General features: G+C 35.3%; 1 protein-coding gene across 1 annotated transcript; it reads left to right on the top strand.

The window, feature by feature from the left end:
* The first annotated feature begins 341 nt into the window (after positions 1–341).
* On the top strand, positions 342–12,620 carry LOC114289019 (vesicle-associated membrane protein 711). The gene is made up of 5 exons (XM_028232659.2): positions 342–865; positions 3,531–3,721; positions 4,176–4,339; positions 6,581–6,719; positions 12,040–12,620. The coding sequence occupies exons 1-4, from the start codon at positions 649–651 to the stop codon at positions 6,669–6,671; spliced, it is 663 nt and encodes a 220-aa protein (XP_028088460.2). The 5' UTR covers positions 342–648; the 3' UTR covers positions 6,672–6,719; positions 12,040–12,620.
* The last annotated feature ends 6,962 nt before the right edge of the window (positions 12,621–19,582 follow it).

Below are 19,582 nucleotides of genomic sequence, written 5' to 3'. Positions count from 1 at the left end.
TGACATGTTTGAAAAAAGTCAAAAAGTCACTATCTTATTTAAGTCATATCATCCCATTTAAAGGGTTGTTTGGAATGACCTAAATAAATACACTTTTGTCTTTTTACGAAAACATGTGCAGAAAAGTAGAGAGATAATGAGATGAAAAAAAGATAAAAAGATGAATTATTTAGAACTTTCCAAACTTGACCTAAGTCACATCATCTCTCCAACATATCACTTCAAACCTAACTCTAACTCAACTCATATTTTATAAAAAAATCAAAAAATATACTTATTTAAATCATCCTAAACAAGTCCTAAATTCCTCCTCAAATTCTTGACCAAACCAAACACGACGTACGTGTCAAATCACAAGCATTTCTTTTTATCTTTCCAGCGTGAAATTCCCCAAACAAGTTCGAAAAGGCTAGGGTCCTCCCCTGTCACCACGGCTGCTCCGCCACCGCCTCTCTCTCTCTCCTCTCCTCTCCTCTCCTCTCCTCCCCGCGTCCTTCCTCTTCTTCCTCTCTCAAAATTTCAGACAGTACCCTAGGTTTCAATTCCATCTGGATACCAAAAAACTTGGAATTTCACCTATATAATTCTCTTTCATTCCTATATTGAGAGACAGAGAGAGAGAGAGAAGGAAGAGAGGAGGGAGGAGAGATGGCGATTCTGTATGCATTGGTGGCAAGGGGATCGGTGGTGTTGGCAGAGTTCAGCGCAACGTCAACGAACGCAAGCACGATCGCGAGGCAGATCTTGGAGAAGATTCCGGGGAACAACGACTCGAATTTGTCGTATTCTCAAGATCGCTACATCTTTCACGTCAAGCGCACCGATGGCCTTACCGTTCTCTGCATGGCCGACGATACCGCCGGAAGTAAGCCTCATTATTGCTTTTCTTAATTTATTTATTTATTTGGCTTTTTGTATTAGTTTTACTGTTGGTTTGGATGTTCTTAAAAAAAGTGTATTTTTGATTTATTGGCTTATATGGCTTGGGTTTGGGTTTGATATGATTTGTTAGAGAGGTGATGTGATTTAAATAAGATGATGTGATTTAAATAGGATACTGACTTTTTGACTTTTTGTATTATTTAGTAGATGCCAAACTTGACTCTTCGAATCCCTAAGCTTGATTTATGATCAATTGAATTTTTTGCTCAATTGGAGTCCAGAATGAAATGCTGCTCACATTTTTGACTAACGTGTTTGGATCACTTTAGCCTGTCTTCATAAAAAGTCTGATTGGATTCAAAGGTATATGTATAAGCAAAAGGAAATTAATAGTGCTATACAATCTAAAAAATATATACAGAATTTTGATTTGAATGATGTGGCAATGGGAAATTCTATTAAGTTGTGTTTGATTTGGGGATTTGGAAGGGAAAATGGAAAATGTGTATGAAATCATATAAAATATAGGTATATTTTATTTATATTTTACTATCTGTTTCTTTTTCCTTTTCAAATCACTTCTCAAATTCTCCAACCAAATACAACATTAAATTCGTGCACTTGAGAAAATCTTAGTACACAATTTATCTTGTTTGGATATAAACTTTCGAAAGAAAGTCAAATGTTTAGATATGAACTTATGAACAAAAATATATTGTACATATATACATTTTGTTCAACTTTTTATGTTGAACAACGGTCTTTTGTTCAAAAGTTTATATTTGAGCATTTGACTTTTCTTTTCTCCCGAGGTGATCGCCGAAGGCCAGAGGTGGTTGTTGGCAAGGGAGGAGGGAATCACAATAGTGTTGATAATGAAAGATGTGAAGGAAGGATATTTTAGAGATATAGGACTTATAAGTAAATAAGTCTGGGCAATTCGACTGGCCCGTATGTGGCCCCCCAAACAAAGGTTTCAAAAATTTCAAATACGTGTAAGATTTATCTCTCTCAATGATAAATACAAAAGATACAGCCACCATTTTACAAGAATGTTAGACAATAAATCCAACAATAACTCTCTTCAAGAGTGGATGAATCAATGATGTACAAAGACAAATGTTTTTGAAAGTTGGGACTTAAACTTGAATCATTAGATGAATTTTCCCATTTAATGCTCAATCTTTTGTTTGCTAGTGAGTTAAGAACTCCTTTTGTACCCCTCCATTCAAATCTAACCATTGGAGGGAGGTGGGGATCATTTAATGTAAAAAGTAGCCATTTGAAAAAGTGATTTTGTGTTGTTAGTTTCAAAACAACCCCGCTAGGTAGCTCGAAAAATTAGAGGCTCTAGTGGCCCTAAATCCCAAAACGACGTCATTTTGGTTTTTTTTTTTTTCTTTTCTTTTTTTTCCCTCTTCTTCCTTTCCATAACACTTCCAAAAGAAGAAGAAGAAGAAGAAAAAGAAGAAGAGAAGAGGAGAGGAGAGGAGAGGAGAGGAAAGAGATGAAGCATCAACAAAACAGTTAACAACAATGAAGAATCATTGTGAGATTCTAAGTTTCAACAACAATGAACAATCAACCCAAAAAAAAAAAAAAAAGAAAAGAAAATACAAAGCAACATCATCAACAACAATGAATCAACAGAGCAACAGCATCAACAACAATGAATCAACCCAAAAAGAAGAAAAGAAAAGAAAATAAAAAAAGAAAAGAAAAAACAAAGCATCAATACAGATATGTGTATACACACAGAGGATGGCGGGCGCCGGTGATTCTTCCCTCTTCCTCTCTGTTCCCCCTTCCTTCTCTCTTCCGTCTCTCTCACTGTCTTCCTCCCTCCCTCTATTTCCACAATAAAAGAGCCACGGAAATTTCGAGCTCTGAAGCATTTTTCATTTCAAAATATCTTTGGTGTCGACACCGACTCAAATTGAGTTGACAACACCAAACTCCTTCGAGGCGACACCTTCTGGGAGAAAAGGCCGGCACTAAGTCAACACCAATTGATTCTGGTGTCGACACATTCCAGCAGATGGTGTACCAAAGTGGACACCACCAAATTTTGGTGTCGACACCTTCCGGGTAGAAGCAATAAATCCTTCTGTATCTTTCATAGTATCGACACCATTCAATATGGGTAGCTGTAGCAACCACCTCAATAAAAGCTTGACAGAAGGCATTCCAAGATGTTCGAAACTTGATCCAACACAAGTTCAACAATAATAGAATATCTTTAAACATAGGATAATTAGTTTCATAGGATCAAATACTTGGATATTTTTAAATGGCAACATAAGATATCAAAGATTTAAGTACCATAACAAACATTATGAATTAAGAAGCTTGAGATCTATGAAAAAATAATTTATGTACCCCATTTAACTCATTTTGTTATCATCAAAATCATTTTATGAAACCTTGGGGCTAACAGTTCTGATTCTTTCACACTCTACAAGCTATTGTGAAATGTGTTTAATTATTATCATGATTATGACAAGGATCAAAAACATCTTTTCTATGTGTCTTGATTGAGACTATTCTTTTTCTTTTTTCTTTTTTCTTTTTTCTTTTTTCTTTTTTTAACTGCTTCTAGCTAAGGATATCTGTTTTGTATTTTGCTAAATTCTGAATTCTTTCTGAAGGGAGAATTCCTTTTACATTTCTCGAAGACATCCATCAGAGATTTGTGAGGACTTATGGTCGGGTAGTTCTTTCAGCCCATGCTTATGCCATGAATGATGAATTTTCAAGGGTTTTGAGCCAACAAATGGAATATTACTCAAATGATCCAAATGCAGATAGGATAAACCGGTTAAAAGGTGAAATGAGTCAGGTACGTTTTGAATTCTAATTTATTTTAATTTTTTTTTTGGGTGTGTGTATTGCACATATATAAAAACTGTTAATATCAGTCTTATCTATCCAAACATCCATTGTTTATCCCTTTTTTTCTCTTCCATGGTTTGTGGCTTTTGAGCACTGTCCTCTGTGGTTGTTTAGTGGTTTCAATTTGACCAGCCCATTTATAATTGCTTGTGTTTGACCAAAGAGGATGAGATTTCTTGCTTGAATGGAAAAACGATGCATTAGGCCATTTTGTAAATATAATCTGTAGTCTTGACTTTTGTCAACAACGTTAACAAATTTGTAGTATGTCAAAACTCATTTTCCCTTCAACTATGTTCCTCTGTACAAAATATACAAAAATTTACAGCACATCTGATTCTGCTTGGATCATTACTTTTTTGTGACAATTAACTTTCAAATGTGATTGTTTCATCTGACAGGTGCGCAATGTCATGATAGAGAACATTGATAAAGTTTTAGAGAGAGGTGACCGCTTGGAGTTGTTGGTTGATAAAACATCCAATATGCAAGGAAATACCTTCCGTTTTAGAAAGCAGGCTCGCCGTTTCAGAAACACCGTATGGTGGAGAAATGTCAAGCTCACGTACGTTTTCTGAGCTAAGACCTCTTTCAGTATATAAGCATTCATGATGAATATGTTTTGATGCATCTTTATCTTCTTGAAGTTTTATTTGGAAGGTGGTAGTTCTAATCCACTACTAGATGAATATTACTTATCAGTGGAGACTATTGTTGTTTTGTTGGAATATATGTTAATCAGAACAAGGAAAATCCATCTATTGCCATGGCAAATAAAATAAGGATTTCTTGTTTGGGGGGATGGTGAGGACAATTTGAAGTTGAGCCTAAGAAAATAAGTGGATAAATAAAGAAAATTAAGAACATGATTAGCAACACAAATACAAATGCAGTTGGATTTAAAACAGCTAGCGAATCATAGGGTTGCCTAAGCAACTTGAATAACAACCTAATGATTTATGTTCCTTTGTCTTAATAGTTAATAGAGACAGGTGACCTTTTTAATTATCCTGATATTTGAAGTGATGGCAGGTTGATGCTTGGGCATCTGTATACATAATGAGCTTTTAAATCAAAATTTGTAATTAGTTCTAGGCTTGGTTCCTACATTCAATCAATCTAGGTTAATCTAATTGTTAGTTAAATTATTCTATTCTGTTATCTTCAAGAATCATAAACTTTCATATTTTGGGTAAGTTTTTTGTTCTTTATTCTTCTGAATGGTAAAAAAGTTCCTTCAATTTAAATGAGGTTGATCCCATATTTACCTAAAACCACCTCACTAGCCTTTTATCTACTTCAATAACTGTATTTTTTTTAATGGAAAAAAAGAAAAAGAAATAGGAGAAATGTTATTCTGGTTCAGTTGATGGCTTGGTTTACATTGGCATCCACAACTAATGAGTTCCTTATTGTTAACAAATGACATAATTAATTTGCTTGGCTGCCATTATGGTCTCCCATCATGTATGGAAAACAATCTTTGTGGCACAGATAGGGGATCTCAGAAGAAATTTATTTTTCAGAGCTTCAAACTTTTTCAGTAAAATGGACATATGGTGAATCTCAGGTTTTGTGTATGGTTGTTCTATTTGAAATCCTCCAGCATAAGACACAATCATAATCGAGAATTTAGCCTACTAGTTGTGTCTGGTTCTCTGTTTTTTCAATTACAAAATATTCTAGTCATTATTACTATTGTTTTGGGTTGATCTTTGTCTGGGTTTCTTTGTTCTGAAGCATTGCTATATAGATGTGCTAATGTAACACAGAGGCAGTGAGAATTGCTTTGAGCTATCTTTCAGCCTGATGCCGCCATTACTTGGTGCTTCTTCGCATGCCATTCCTGTCAACCATCCTGCACCCTTTTCTACTCAGCTTCTTTGAGTCATGACCTAGGATCGTGTTTTGCAAACTAATTTTTACTTATTCTCAATGGTGTTATCCATCTGTACATTACACAGAGTTTCTGAATTTTGTGTACAAGTAAAATTTGGTCATTATAAAAGTGGAATCAGGTCAATATTTTCAATGTAGACTGTTTAGTGCATAATTATAGATTATGTTGTTGACGTTGAGTAAACTTGAGTTGCAAAGTGTAATTAACTAGTTGAAACAATTTTTTATATGTATTAGCTATACAATTTTACTGTCATTGATTACAATAATGGATGCAAGAATGTGGTTGACTATGCTTTATGCTGCTGAACATGTTATCAATATACATTCCGCAGCACAACTGTTTTGTGGATTAGATGTCAATCCAGTCGGGGATTATATTACCAACCCAACTCAACATTAAAACCATTGGTTCTGAAAGACTCTGGTGGACGATCTTTACAAAGTATATGTATCAGTGATGCGCCGATAAGCATTAATTGGTATACAGTGGGATAAAAGGCACTGATTTATATGTGTCAGTGATGCACCGATAAGCGTTAATTGGTATACAGTGGATTAAAAGGCACTGATTCATTCATTATTGAGCTAATAGGTTAGATGTGAATGCGAACCTTACTCCAAGGTAAAAATGGTGTGCATAGCTTCATGTAATTATATTTCAATGCAGCCATTATAGATTGAGCTTGAAATAAATCATAATATAAGGTTATATACCATTTATTTTTGCATGCTTTTATGTTTGTGAGTAGTTCTCCAGGAACATCAAATTAACATATTTGCCTTTTTTGTTCAGTAAGATTGGCTCTTTCAACTCATAAATTTATTCTTGAATCTTTTATGAAATCATTTTCTAGATACGCCTTGTTTAGAATAGTCGCTGATATAATGTGCTGCGTCTTTGCAGGATCGCACTGATAATCCTTCTGTTAGTGATTGCTTATGTTGTTGTGGCTTTTGTTTGCCATGGGCCATTGCTTCCTTCTTGTCTGAAGTGAGAGAATTGGTGTTGAGCAATGTCCGATTGTTTGCCTCCCTCTCCCAATGTATGTGATTTTTTTTTTCTATATTATCTGTCTCATATTCTTGTGCCAAAACAACTTGTGTGCCTACTTGTAGCATCTGTTGCGCAAACTTGAAGCTGTTCCTTGACTCGAACATGTGGTATTTATGGAATAATTGAATTTTGGGGAAATATCTAGCCCTGCCTAATGTATTTTCGGCCAATGCATGGGCTGCAAGAACAATCTGTCTGTAGTTTTTAAGAACTGTTTGGTTTGGTCATTATTGAGGGAAAGTTTAGCACCGAACCAAACTTTTCGATTTTGATGGTTAAGGAACTGACATAGACCATATGTTACTGACAAATTTGGTGTAAAAAAGAGTGATTTACCTGAAGTTTTAAAGGTTATTGTAAAAAATTATAGAATTTCACATTGAGAAAAGATGAAAAAAGTATGAAAGTTGCTTTAAAAATGTCTCTCCCTTGTTTTTGTCACAAAAGGTGTATTATATTGATCACTTGTCTTCCAATGTTCTAAGAATTAAAATATAAAATATTTAAATATTATATTTTGGTTGGCTCAATTTGTCTTGGTGTAAATATTTTTAAAATCGAAACAGACTGTACGACATAAAAATCAGCTGGAAATTGATGTTTTAGTCAATTTTGAATGGCAGGTTTGTTCCATTGGTTTTTCTTACCTGTAATTTTAAAAATAACAAATTCAGCAAATATTTCACAAGCCAGCCTAATGTACTCTTCCATAGACAAGAAACATTACGATCCGTTGAGCCTTTTGAACTGATATAAAAATGATGACCAAACAAACTTTTATAAAAACAAATATTCATACAACAATTTATATAACTTGTCTAAAAAAATATAAATATGAATGAACTCGGTTCGATTTTGAAAACCCAAACCAACTGGGTCCCATGGGCAGTAGGGTCCATGCCTGCTTGTATATGGCTGGAGCCCATTTTGTTAGGTCCACCCTTTTCCATTAGGATTCAAACCCGTGTCCAAGGAAGGAGTTTATAAACACCACAGTGGTTTCACAAATAATCAATGTGGAACAAAACTTAGATTTAATTTTTCAACCAATATACAATAGATGATGTTTAGAGTCAATTTCTTATTTACTTGTTAATGGTTATGGTTTTAAGCAAACAAACATAGGTTATTTATCTATATATAAAGGTAAAAAACGTTATAAGGAGGATTCACTTCAAAGGACGTATAAAATCCACTTTAATTTTAGCTCAAAGATTATTTAAACCCGTGTAATCAAAATCATTTTTTTAAACAAAAATTACTTTTTGTACTTGTATCTAAATTACTTGTTTTACTTGCATTTATATTTTGGTTCAAAATTTATGGGTTAGACAACTGGGTAATCCTCTCCTTAATAATTAAGATTACCCAATTGGAATGAAGGCTAGTTTTCTCCTTACTCTTGCCCTCTTCCAATTCAGATGAAGGTGGATTATGACTGTTGAGTCTTTGATAGACTTGTTTTTTTTTTTGAATATTACTTTTGGTATAAGTCAAGTCTTTTGGTAGGATTGCTAGTGATTTTTAATTACACCCAATTCGAATGAAGGTGGGATTCGACTAGTTTTCTACCTAGGCATGCCCTTTCCAAAGTCAGATCAAGGAAGACTGACTTTTTATGATTTTTTTTTAAGTATTTGGTGAAGTCGTTGGTTGGATTGCAAAGTGACTTTAATCACCTCACCCAATTAGAATGATGGTAAAAATAGTTTTTGGTTCGGTTTAGAAATTGTAGGAGAGGGTTCAAGAAAGGAGTTGAAAAATTAAAAATGTAGGAGAGGGTTCAAGAAAGGAGTTGGAAAATTCGAAGATCTTCAAAGGTCCTTGAAGAACAACTTCGAATTCTCTAGAATATGATGAGAGGCTTAGATTCTTCAATAATCTCAACTTAGGAACACAACAACAAAGGAGATGATGGAGATAAGAGATTGGGTGAAGAAGAAGGCAAAATGGCTAGAGAATAGAATAATGGCAAGGCTCTCCCATTGATCTCCCACTTTCACTCTCAAGGTTGATAATGGAGAAGGGAAATTAGTTCTTTCCCAAGAGTTAAAATCTCCAAAATCCATCCCTTGTAAAGCTATGGGTGGGTGCTATTTATAGGCACCTCATGATGTAGGATGGAGCCCATGTGCAAGGCACATGGGGGATATTTTCTCTAACCACCTTGTCCGAGGGGGTGACCTCTCCGAGGAGGTGACTTCTCCGAGGAGGTGACTTCTCCGAGGAGGTGACCTCTCCGAGGAGGTGACTTCTCCGAGGAGGTGACCTCTCCGAGGAGGTGACTTCTCCGAGGATGAGAAAACCCCGAAGAGGAGATCAATCCCTCGGCGAACCCTTCTTCTTAGCCACACCTAACCAATGATCCCCAATCATCCCAAAGGGTCAGGGGTAGTCCCAGAGGACGTCCTGCCGCAAAATATTGCCGAGTCTCATGGACCCCCCGGGGTCGTGCCACCTCGACCCGGGTATAGGCTAGTTTAACCGAAGAGTGAATTTGTCTCCACTCACCGTCCTCGGGATCGGGTCCTTTGTTCGAACTCCATTACGCCCATGGTTCTGGTGCGTAGATCCCGGAAAGCTCCGAGCCCGCAAGTGTTCTGGGACTCATTAACGGAGCGACTTCTAGATTGCGTCTGAATCCGTTCGAAGCCAAGTATTTCGGACCTCTAGGCTCGTGGATTCGAACCCTTTCGAGTCCGAGTGCCTCGGATCTCTAGGCTTGCCTAATACCCTTTCGAGTCCGGGCCTGAGTAAGTCTCTAGGTTCGTGGATCCGAACCCTTTCGAGGCTTAGAGCCATTTAGCCCGTTTGATGGTGATAAATCTGGTCCCGCCAGTCTTGGACTTGCGATAAATTTGGGCCCACTAATCTTGAGCTATTGGGCCTAAATAATTTAGTGGGCTCAAATTAGCCCCTCTTACAGAAATAAACTAGGTATGAAATTGTTCCCCTAAATTTTTACCAAAGAGTAGCTTCTCTACTTTGATCCTTAGGATCCCTACAATTTTACCAAAATCTCAGTTTAGTTCTTTCGTAAGTTTTTGAAACGTCATTATAAGATTGGGCCTAATTATTACTTGACTTAAAGTTTAGTAGATTGATTACGATAATGAAAAGATCAAGAACAAAGTAAAATTAGATGTAAATTATAGGGTTATAAAGTGTAATTTACCTATTTTTAAATACTAACTATTTTAATCAAACATTAATTTTTTAAAGGTAAATTATAAATATATCCCTTGACATTTATTTAAAATATGAATTTCCTTCTATTGTTTTGAAAATCACGAATACCTTCATTTTCAAAAAAATTTATTTAACATAATTAATAGAAAAATATGAAATTCTTAACTGTTCTCCAATACAATAATAAAATTATCTAAATTATTAATTAAAAAGTATTTATGATAATATTAAAAATTATTAATTGATTTGATAATTTTTTAATAAAAATAATCTTTTATTATGTAATTAAAAACTTAAAAGAGTATAATGTAATTTTTAAAATTATAAAAGACAATTCATATTTTAAATAAATTTTAAGAATGTATTTATGATTTATTATTTTTTTAAATATAAATACAGATGACATCAAGGCCAGGGTGGACGGTGCAATTACAGTAATGAAAGTGTCCTTCGTGGGTCCAAGCACGTGTACTCATTTCATAGAAAATAAATAATTAAAGAAATAATAAAAATAAAAAGCATACGTCACCAACATTATCAGTCAACCAAACCAACGGCCAGATTTACGTACACGCATACCTGCGTCGAGTACTTGTATTCACACATCAGTATGTGCTATTTATGTTGTTTAAATATAAATTTTTAAATAAAAATTAAATATTTAAACATAAATTTCTGAATAAAAAATGATTGTTCAAACTCAGATATAACTTTTGAATAATTCATTCTTGTTTAAAAATTTACATCTAAATATTTAATTTTTGTTTGAAAATTTATGTCTAAATAATACGAATGATGTATACTAAGATTGACACTTTAACCCTTTAGTATCAATAATATCACACTTTGCCCCTTGTAAAATTAAAATTGTAATTTGCACGATATGCTTTTGTAAAAGCTGCACTTTGAAGTTTATTATCTAAAATGTTATACTTTGCATATTATAATTTTGTTAAAATAACACTTTATACCCTTAGTTTTCATTACATTCCTTCTTAATTTTTAAAAGGGTAAATTACAATAAATCCCCTTAAATTATTATTCATCTACACTTTGCCACTTAAGCTTCAAAATTCAATAGTTAACCATCTCAAAATATTATATTATTACACTTAATCCTTTCTGTTAGTATTATGTTAGGGATTTATATAAAATCAAATCATGTGTGAAACACATAATACTTGATGAATTTTTAGAACAATAATGTTATCTGATGATCTTATTTGTATTTTGCCACTAAAATATGGTGTTATTATTCTAAAAAGTCAATAAGTGTGTATTATTGTCATAAAAAGTCAACAAGTGTGTTATGTGATCTACACATAACCTAATTCCGTTTCCCTAATAGAATTCTAACCAAATGTGTTAAGTATAATCAGATAATACTTTCAGGTGATTTAATTGTTGAGTTTTAAAGTTTAAAGGGATAAAATCTAAATGAGTCATAATTTCAAGGGATTTACTATAGTTAACCCTTTGTAAAAAATTAAGGATGAAACATAACAAAACGATAGAGTGCATAGTGCAACCTTTTATTTTAGGGCAAATTACCGATATGTCTTATTTTTTAAATTTATTACCCATTAAGTTCTATTGATAAATTTATCAATCTTTCTTATTTTTATGAATAAAGTTACAGTGATAAATTTATCAGTCAGGACCAATAGGTGAATAAATCTAATTAATAGGACTAATTGATAAAGTGCCCCTTTATTTTACAAGTGTCAAAGTGCAATTTTCAGAAAACTATAAGGTACAAAGTGCCATTTTTAATTTTACAAGAAGCAAAGTGCGACTCTAAGAAAATTAATATACCATTAATCCTAGAATGAAAATTATCTTATCGGATCAATTTCACCAATCACCACCCTTAAAAGCAATATTATTTATGAGTTAATAATAGTTTAGTTACTTAATTATGGGATAAGCTCCCCTCCATGTCTCATCTCTCTATACATTTCCACACTCTTCTTGTAAGTTGCAATCTGGATCCGCATCGATGATCCAAACCGTCTATCTCGTAAGCCTTACAATAAAGGTCATTGACAAGTGCTTGAATACTTGTTAATCTTTGAATTCTAATTACTTAATATGTTCTAATGCATTTTTATTATTTGTAGGTATTTAAGCTCATGATGGTAAATGACTAGCAATTTGGAGCTTTTGAGAGTTTGAAGAAATATGCATTGAAGTCCAAATCAAGTTAAAGAAATGAAGTGTTGAAAGTTGAAAAAGAGCAAATAAGTTTTTCTTTTTGTTCTTGAGCACAAAGTCTAAGTGCTTGAGCACTTAAGTTGCTAAAGAGAAGAATATTGTGTACTTGTGTGCTCAAGCACCAACACGATATGCTCGAGCATAGAACATTTTGAAATTTACCTATTCTTAGGGTAATGTTCAAGACAAAAGAGGGGATGGTTTCTTTTGAATGAGGACTTTTGGAAGCTTGGTTTTGAGAGAAAGACAATAAGAGAGAAAAGGATTCAAGAGTGAAATCAAAAGCGGAGCAAAGATTGGAAGATGAAATCATCACTCAATATGAAGATTTCTTCTACAATCATAATCGGCTAAACTCTCTATCTTTGGGTTTGATAAAACCCCAATCAAGTAACTAGGGTTTTATATTTCTTCTTGAGATTGATGTAATATGATGATGATTGTATAATTTTTTCAAAGTTTATAGGTAAACATATTCTTTATTCAACTTTATATGTATTTAATTGGGAAAATTACGTTGATAGTCCTTATATTTTATTGTCATTTTAGTCCCTATAATTTAAATTACCTCAATTTTACCCTTGAATTTTTTATGTTGTACAATTTGGTCCAATAAATAACAAAAGTTATTTTTTTTTATAGAAAATAACCATGTGCCTTTCATATGTCATACATCAAGGGGCAAAATAATAAATTCAATACAACCACCCATCTTCCCATTTACAATGACAAGTTGCCTATCACCACTACCAAAACATCCCATCTGCAACCAATTTGCATGAATGCCACCACATTTCCCCAATCTCCAACTGGAATGGACAAACGTTAGGCCGAACTAGGTTAACACTACATAATAAGGGATTTTGTGTCTGTCCAAGCCCGGCCCTGCCTTAACATCAGGCCTCTATCCCTGCCCAAGCCCGGTCCAAAAAATAATTATGAAATCCCAACCCTACCCATCGGGCTATATGTTAATTTTTTTTTTAAATCATTCAATAATTAAATTAAATCACACAATATATTTTTTAAATAAATATATTAACATCATTATAAATTGAAAGATTTTGTATATAAATTGAAGAATTTATTAAATAAATTCAATCATACATCAACACAAAAGTGAGTATTAATAAAATTAACAAATATAAGGTTTAGATCCGAAAAAAAAAATATATTTTAATATATTATAAATAAATAAATAATTTAATAGCAAGCCCGGCCAAACTAAGCTGGATTGAAAGTACAAATTCCAAACTCAGTTCATTAATATTTTCGGGCTGAAAATGTTGGTCCAGCCCAACTCTATGGACTAAAACAACATTCCCAAGTAGGGCTGTAAATGAATCAAGCTGTTTATGAACAAACTCGGCTTAGCTCGGTTCGTTTGGTAAACGAGCCGACCTCGAGCTCACATAAGTTCGGCTCGTTTATTTTATTTAAATTATATTATTTATATATTAAATAATATATAAATATATGTAAAGAATATTTTTATTTAAATAATATAAATAATATTAAAAAAAATTATCGAGCCGAGCCATACCGAACTCGAGTTTTATTAATATTAATAAACCGAGCAGAGCTTGAGCCTAGTTTTTTATTGAACTGAGCTCGAGCTCAATAAACAAACTCGAAGCTGAGCTTAAGCTTAGCAAAGCTCGGTTCGGCTCGGTTCATTTGTCGCCTTATTCCCAAGTCTTAAAAAAATAGGATTGAACCGAGCAAACTGGGTAAGCCAACAGACTGATGGTCACCCCTATGTAGACACCCCATTTTTGATCGTTCTCAAGACTTGGACGTCATCGTTTGAACACTCGATGATCATCCATGTTCGTGTTCGTCTTGAGTTCTCGGAGGTTTCGGTCGCGCGCCTTGCCTCAAGACCTCTCAACTTGTTTGTTTTGTGCTTGGTTGTGCACCAAACACTTGTGTTTTGCTTCTGAGGGCAGGGAATGGCTTGTTAGTCATCCCCACACCTCACCGGCCTTGGCTTGAGGCCACCGGCCCTATTTTCTTGCTACCGGCCAAAGATTTTGGTCTGTCGGCAATGTTTTTGGTCGGCTGGCCATTTTTGTTAGTCAATCGGCCATATTTTCCAGCCGACCCCTTTTCATCTGCGTTTGGCAGATATTACACTCCCTCCATACACGTGTATGGAGGGATTTGCCTTTTGTTTAGCTCCTCTTGGAAGCTTGAGGATTTGAGCCTCTATAAAGAGGGAGCTCCTCCTCTCTCCTCCAAGGTTCAAAAAAATTAGGGTTAGAGAGGATAGATATAGTGTTGTATCTATTTTTCTTGGTTTGGTCTTATTTTGTGCCCTAAGGGGGTTTTTATTCTTAGTTTTGCACTAAGACACTTAGTGTTACACTATACTTTGGTTGCTGAGGTTTTAAGGGGTTGATTTCAAAGTTTTGAGTTGGTTTTTGATCAAAAAGAGGTGCTGGAGTTGGTGTTCTTTAAGTGTTCTTCAAGGGTAAGAACTTACCTTTTTATTCCTCATTTTTGCTTAAGGTTTTAGACCTATTTTCATATTGTTTTGAGCTTAGTGTATAACTGATAAAAGTTCTGTATTTTCATACTTGTTATAGTTGCTTAAGGTCATTTTGGTGTTGGGGGTTGTTTACCCCCTCTTAAGCCTTGTTTGACCCCTTTTGTGCCTTCCTCTTTGGGCTTTAGAACCCTTCATGTATTGACCTTCTCACCACTAAAATCCAAAGGATTTTCAATGGTGGAGAAGTGGTTTTGAGGTCTTGTACGGGGGAGGGACACCCCTCTCCCCTTGTGACTCATTTGCTTGCATTTAGGGCTCATAAAGGTAGCATGTTTGCATAGCTTTATTTGACTCTATTTCAGAGGGTATTTGGTGTTAGTCTATCATGTTAGACCTTGTTTCATGTTGGTTCAATGGCCTATTGTTTGCATCATGCACTTGCTTTGTAATCCCCTCTATTGTCATAACATGTATCATGCATTTAGACTATCATACTTGCATGTTTTAGCTTGACTTCATGAAGCTCTTATCCATGTTTTGACATGTTTAAGCTCTGTTTTGTGTTGATTTGGTCATGTTTGCCATGTTTCGTATAGCCACCATGTATCCTAACTTGTTAGCTTTGAGTGTATGAGTCATGAGCATGCTTTATTTGGGTTATTTTAGTGATTTGGAATCATTTATCATGCTATTTCAGTCCATGCTCCATGCTTGTATACTTGCATTTACCATCCTTTCAAAGCTTTGAAGGGTTGTTCTTTTGTGCCTTAAAATAGGTCATTGTGCATGCCTCTTTGTTTAAGTCCTTGGGCCACCATATCAATGGGTTTTGGGACTCATTTTGGCATATTATAGCTCTGTTTTTCTTTGAATAATCCATGCCATGTGTGGTTAAGGTAGTTGTAGTGGAGTGCTCTCTTTGTGGCTTTGAATGCCCCTCATTTTTGCGCCCATTTCCTAGCATGTTTTGGCCTCATCCCATGCATGTTCTAGCATTATTTTGACCTGCCATGGGACTGTTTTGGGTCACCTTGGTCCTTTGGGGCTTAGTTGATATGGCCATGGTTCAAGTCCTTTGGCTAGCTTTGAGCTTTAAGTCCATTAGCATGCCATGCTTGTCTTGTTTAGTTGATTTGACATCACTCTTAACATGATTTCAGAGCCTATTGTATTGTCATATTCTCATGTTTATCACATCTCACTCATATTTGAGGATTGTGCATTGTTGCATAGTTTATGGATCAATGTGTGAACATGCGTGTTTTGCCCTTTCGGCGCTTTAATTCATCACTTTGGCTATTGTTTTAGACGTGGCTGAGGTCTTCCCACTATGGTCTAAGTCCATCTTTGTATATAGCCACATGCTTAACATGGTACATCTTGTTGCATACTTGCTAGTTTACCTTTTGTCATATACTCGTGTAGATTGCTTTGCATTTGGCATGCTCGCTACTTTAGCCTTTGTGCGCATGCTTGAGCCATGTTGCACTTGGCATATTCATGTTACATTGCATTACTTTGAGTCGGCATGTTCATGTTGTATTGTTTGCATGCATTGCACTATATTTGGCATACTTGCATGCATTGCATTGTTGTTTGGTTTGAGGTGTCAAACCAAACATAAGGATCAAGGAACGTTTCGTACTTAAAGTGACGAAGCGTGCCTCAATCCTCGGTCGCCGACACTCTTGACCCAACATGATAGAGTGTGTAGCATTCATCTGTTTGTTGCATTCATTCCATATTGATATGCACCTTTGACACCTTTGGCCATCATGCATCGATGCGTGATTGGTGGCCCGAGGGTCGAGAGCCATATTCCCTTGAGTTCATAGCATGACAGGGAGGGTTGTTGTGCATACATTTGGCTTGCAAATTCCATGCCATGCACTGTCTGTCCTCTGTTGCAGCAAAAATAGTGTTCTACAGGAAGAAATGGCCGGTCGGCAATTTTCAGTGCCGGCCGACTACCAATATCCAGCCGATGGTCCCATCTTTGGTCGATGACTATCCTTTCATTACCGGTAGTCCTGTCTCTTGGCCAGTGACCTCCCACAGTGTTCAGGGAGTGGTTTAGAAGCAGCCTTGGGACTTGTACAGCTTTTAGAGGCATGAAACAGTGCAAACAGAGGCAACAGTTGGCATGGCAACGGGTTTCCAAGCGAGGCGAATCGAGCATACATCATCCAATCATTTCGAGGCGGAGCTGCGGCGGCCTCTTTTATTTCATACTTAGATTGTTTTGTAATTAATTTGTTAATTAATTAAGGGTTTTGTAATATTTAATTAGTTAGGGTAGTTGATTACTTATTCGGTCTGTATTATTTATTCAGACCCTCCGCAAGAGGGCGAACTTTGTAATAAGTGTGCGTGTGTGTGATGCATGTCTTTCAACCCCACGTCTTTCTCCCTTTTATTTACCAGCTTATGATGGTTAGTTTTAGGGCATGTTTCAATTAGTATCTATATATTCGCATGTTTGCATTCATCCGTATTGCACGCACCGGGCTCGGCGCATCATACTAATTGCATAGCATTTCAATTCCAACTTGAACACGTGTATCGAGTTGCCGCATTTCACATGCCATTCTTACAATAGCCGAGCCTATTTTAGTTGCATTTTGCATGTGTTGCATTAGCCATCTTAACGTGAACTAGGATCATGCATGATTCCTAACTAATTTCTTGTTTTGGCTCGGAATACTAGGTAAGCTTTTATGCTTTAGCATCTTACATGAGTGTGAGTGTTGCCATGATAGCATGCTTACCATGAGGCTATGTGCTTATGTGATGTAACTGCATGAATGCCTGTGGGTGAAGGTTGGGTTGCTTGAATTGGAATAATTCGTTGAAATTCGTGTTTTAGCCTACTTGCAAGCAGCAAAACTCAAACCATTTTCCAAACAAATGGATATGTGGTGCTTTGTTCCAAATTAGGCAATCTAGTCTATACTTGTGTGTTGTGCGCATCACATAGTAATTCTAGGTTAATAACCGAAATAAGAGCACTTGTGTTTTCAAAAAACTCGATATCATGTTTAGTAGTGGCCGATCTTTGATCGGGTGAGCGGGGGTGCTCATTGCATGACCTTCCCCCAATCGTACCCAAGTTCTCGAGCCGAGACAACTTTGGTGATGACAGACACGTGGCCTTAGGCAACGAGTCAGGGTTTCCTGAATTCTCCCAAAAATAAATATTTAGGTGGTGACTCTGTATCTGGCAAAGCAGTCCATGTTTGACACTTCTTTCTAAAAATCAGTTTTTTTAAAACGATTTGCCGGATTTGGACTCTTTGATGATTCATCAGTTTTGCATTGTACTCTGCGAGATTAGATACAGGACCGTGACATTGAGTCCTAAACTGTAGTAAGCCCAAATGAACAAAACGAGATTCCATCCCTTGACGTTCGAGGACGTCTACACCCTATCTCCAACCCTCAACCCCACTAACAATCAATAACATGAAAAACCTTCACTATCTCTCTTTGTTCAACCCTTAAATCCCACTACCATTACACAAGCAACATTTTGTTGCAAAATAATAATAATAATAATAATAATAATTCACCATCAAATTTGTAAGAAAGAAAGAGATCTCCCATTGTCACTTTAAAACAAACCCATCATCGCCAAAACCTAGTATAGGGTCTGTTTGGGAAGATCACTTGGGCTAAAATAGCTCTATAAAACAAAATATGTTATTTTAGTCAAATAAGACAAAATGTCACATCTAACCCATAATCATTTTATTTTTCTCTTACAAAAGTCAAAAAGGTCAAAAAGTCTATCCCAAATGATATTTTTTAGCCTTAGGATAAAATAGCCAAAAAATCAAAAAGTTAACTAATATCCCAAACGAAGGCTTAATGAGAGAGAGAGACATTCCACTCCTGTTGATTTCGCTCTTTTCCTAGATCCACTCCAGTCAGCTTCCTCATCTTTTCTAGTCTCATTCCCGTTGGCTCCTAAAGATTCATGTGTTCAAGTTGATAATCTCCTAGCTTAAACACCACTGTTATCCTCATCGCATCGCCCATGTCAATTAAATCCACCACAAGACCAACATTTCCCTTCAAAACCCACCTCAATCCCTTTAATCATACATCCAAAGAGACCAATCACTAGTTATCGTCGCCTCTTGGCCTTTTCCAACCCTACGACCGTTAGTTCCTTCCCTTCCCTAGCCTACTATTGTCGATTCATTCGCTCATCACCGTCGTAACTCCTTCCTCCAGTTCTGCTTTTGATTCCCCTTTTGCTCAACCCCACGGGTCAACTTGCTTTGATCCCTATTTCTTATCTATATTTTATATACAGAAATCGGTGGAGTTAGCTCAATATGAGTTTAACTGATGGAGTTTTTTTGTTTTATTTTTTGTTTATTTAGGTTGAATTGGCATTTTTACCCCAAAAATCTATCATATGAAATGCACATGTTTAATTTCTATTAAAAAAATTAACTTTTATTATTCATTGAACTAGAGTGACACAAAAGTAAAGTACATAGATTATCAGTGTAATTTGTTCAAAAAAATTAAAATCTATGTGTAATTTGAACAACTTGAGTTTAACTTAGATTGGATTTAGACAAAAAAAATCTCAAGTTACAATTCACGCTTAAATAAGTCTCAATACAACTTAAATTATACTTAAACAACCTTTCAATCCATTCAAATCGGTCTGAGTTGCATCTCCATAAATCATCAATTCCTAATTTTTCCTTAGAAAAATATGAAATTTAGGAGTTGTTTGGGATGTTCTAAATAAGTGTATTTTTTGACTTTTTATGAAATATGAATTGGGTATAGGTTGAGTTTAAAGTGATGTGGTAGAGAGGTGATACGACTTAAATAAGATGATGTGACTTAAATAAAATTGTGATTTTTTGACTTTTTTAAAGGATGACAAACAAGGCCTTAATTTTAAAAATAATATTAGATATCATGAAAAAATATCA

The sequence above is a fragment of the Camellia sinensis genome, chromosome 11 (genome assembly GCF_055761805.1).
Source record: "Camellia sinensis isolate YWXY chromosome 11, ASM5576180v1, whole genome shotgun sequence".
Classification (NCBI taxonomy): Eukaryota; Viridiplantae; Streptophyta; class Magnoliopsida; order Ericales; family Theaceae; genus Camellia; species Camellia sinensis.
Note: the sequence above shows the minus strand (reverse complement) of the source record. Positions and strands in the feature narration are given on the sequence as shown.

Excerpts from the sequence above, each read along its gene's own strand:
- LOC114289019 (XM_028232659.2), top strand. The coding sequence starts at position 649 with ATGGCGATTCTGTATGCATTGGTGGCAAGGGGATCGGTGGTGTTGGCA. Across the intron at positions 866-3,530 it reads GGCCGACGATACCGCCGGAA|GGAGAATTCCTTTTACATTT; the intron begins GTAAGCCTCATT and ends TTCTTTCTGAAG. Across the intron at positions 3,722-4,175 it reads TAAAAGGTGAAATGAGTCAG|GTGCGCAATGTCATGATAGA; the intron begins GTACGTTTTGAA and ends TTCATCTGACAG.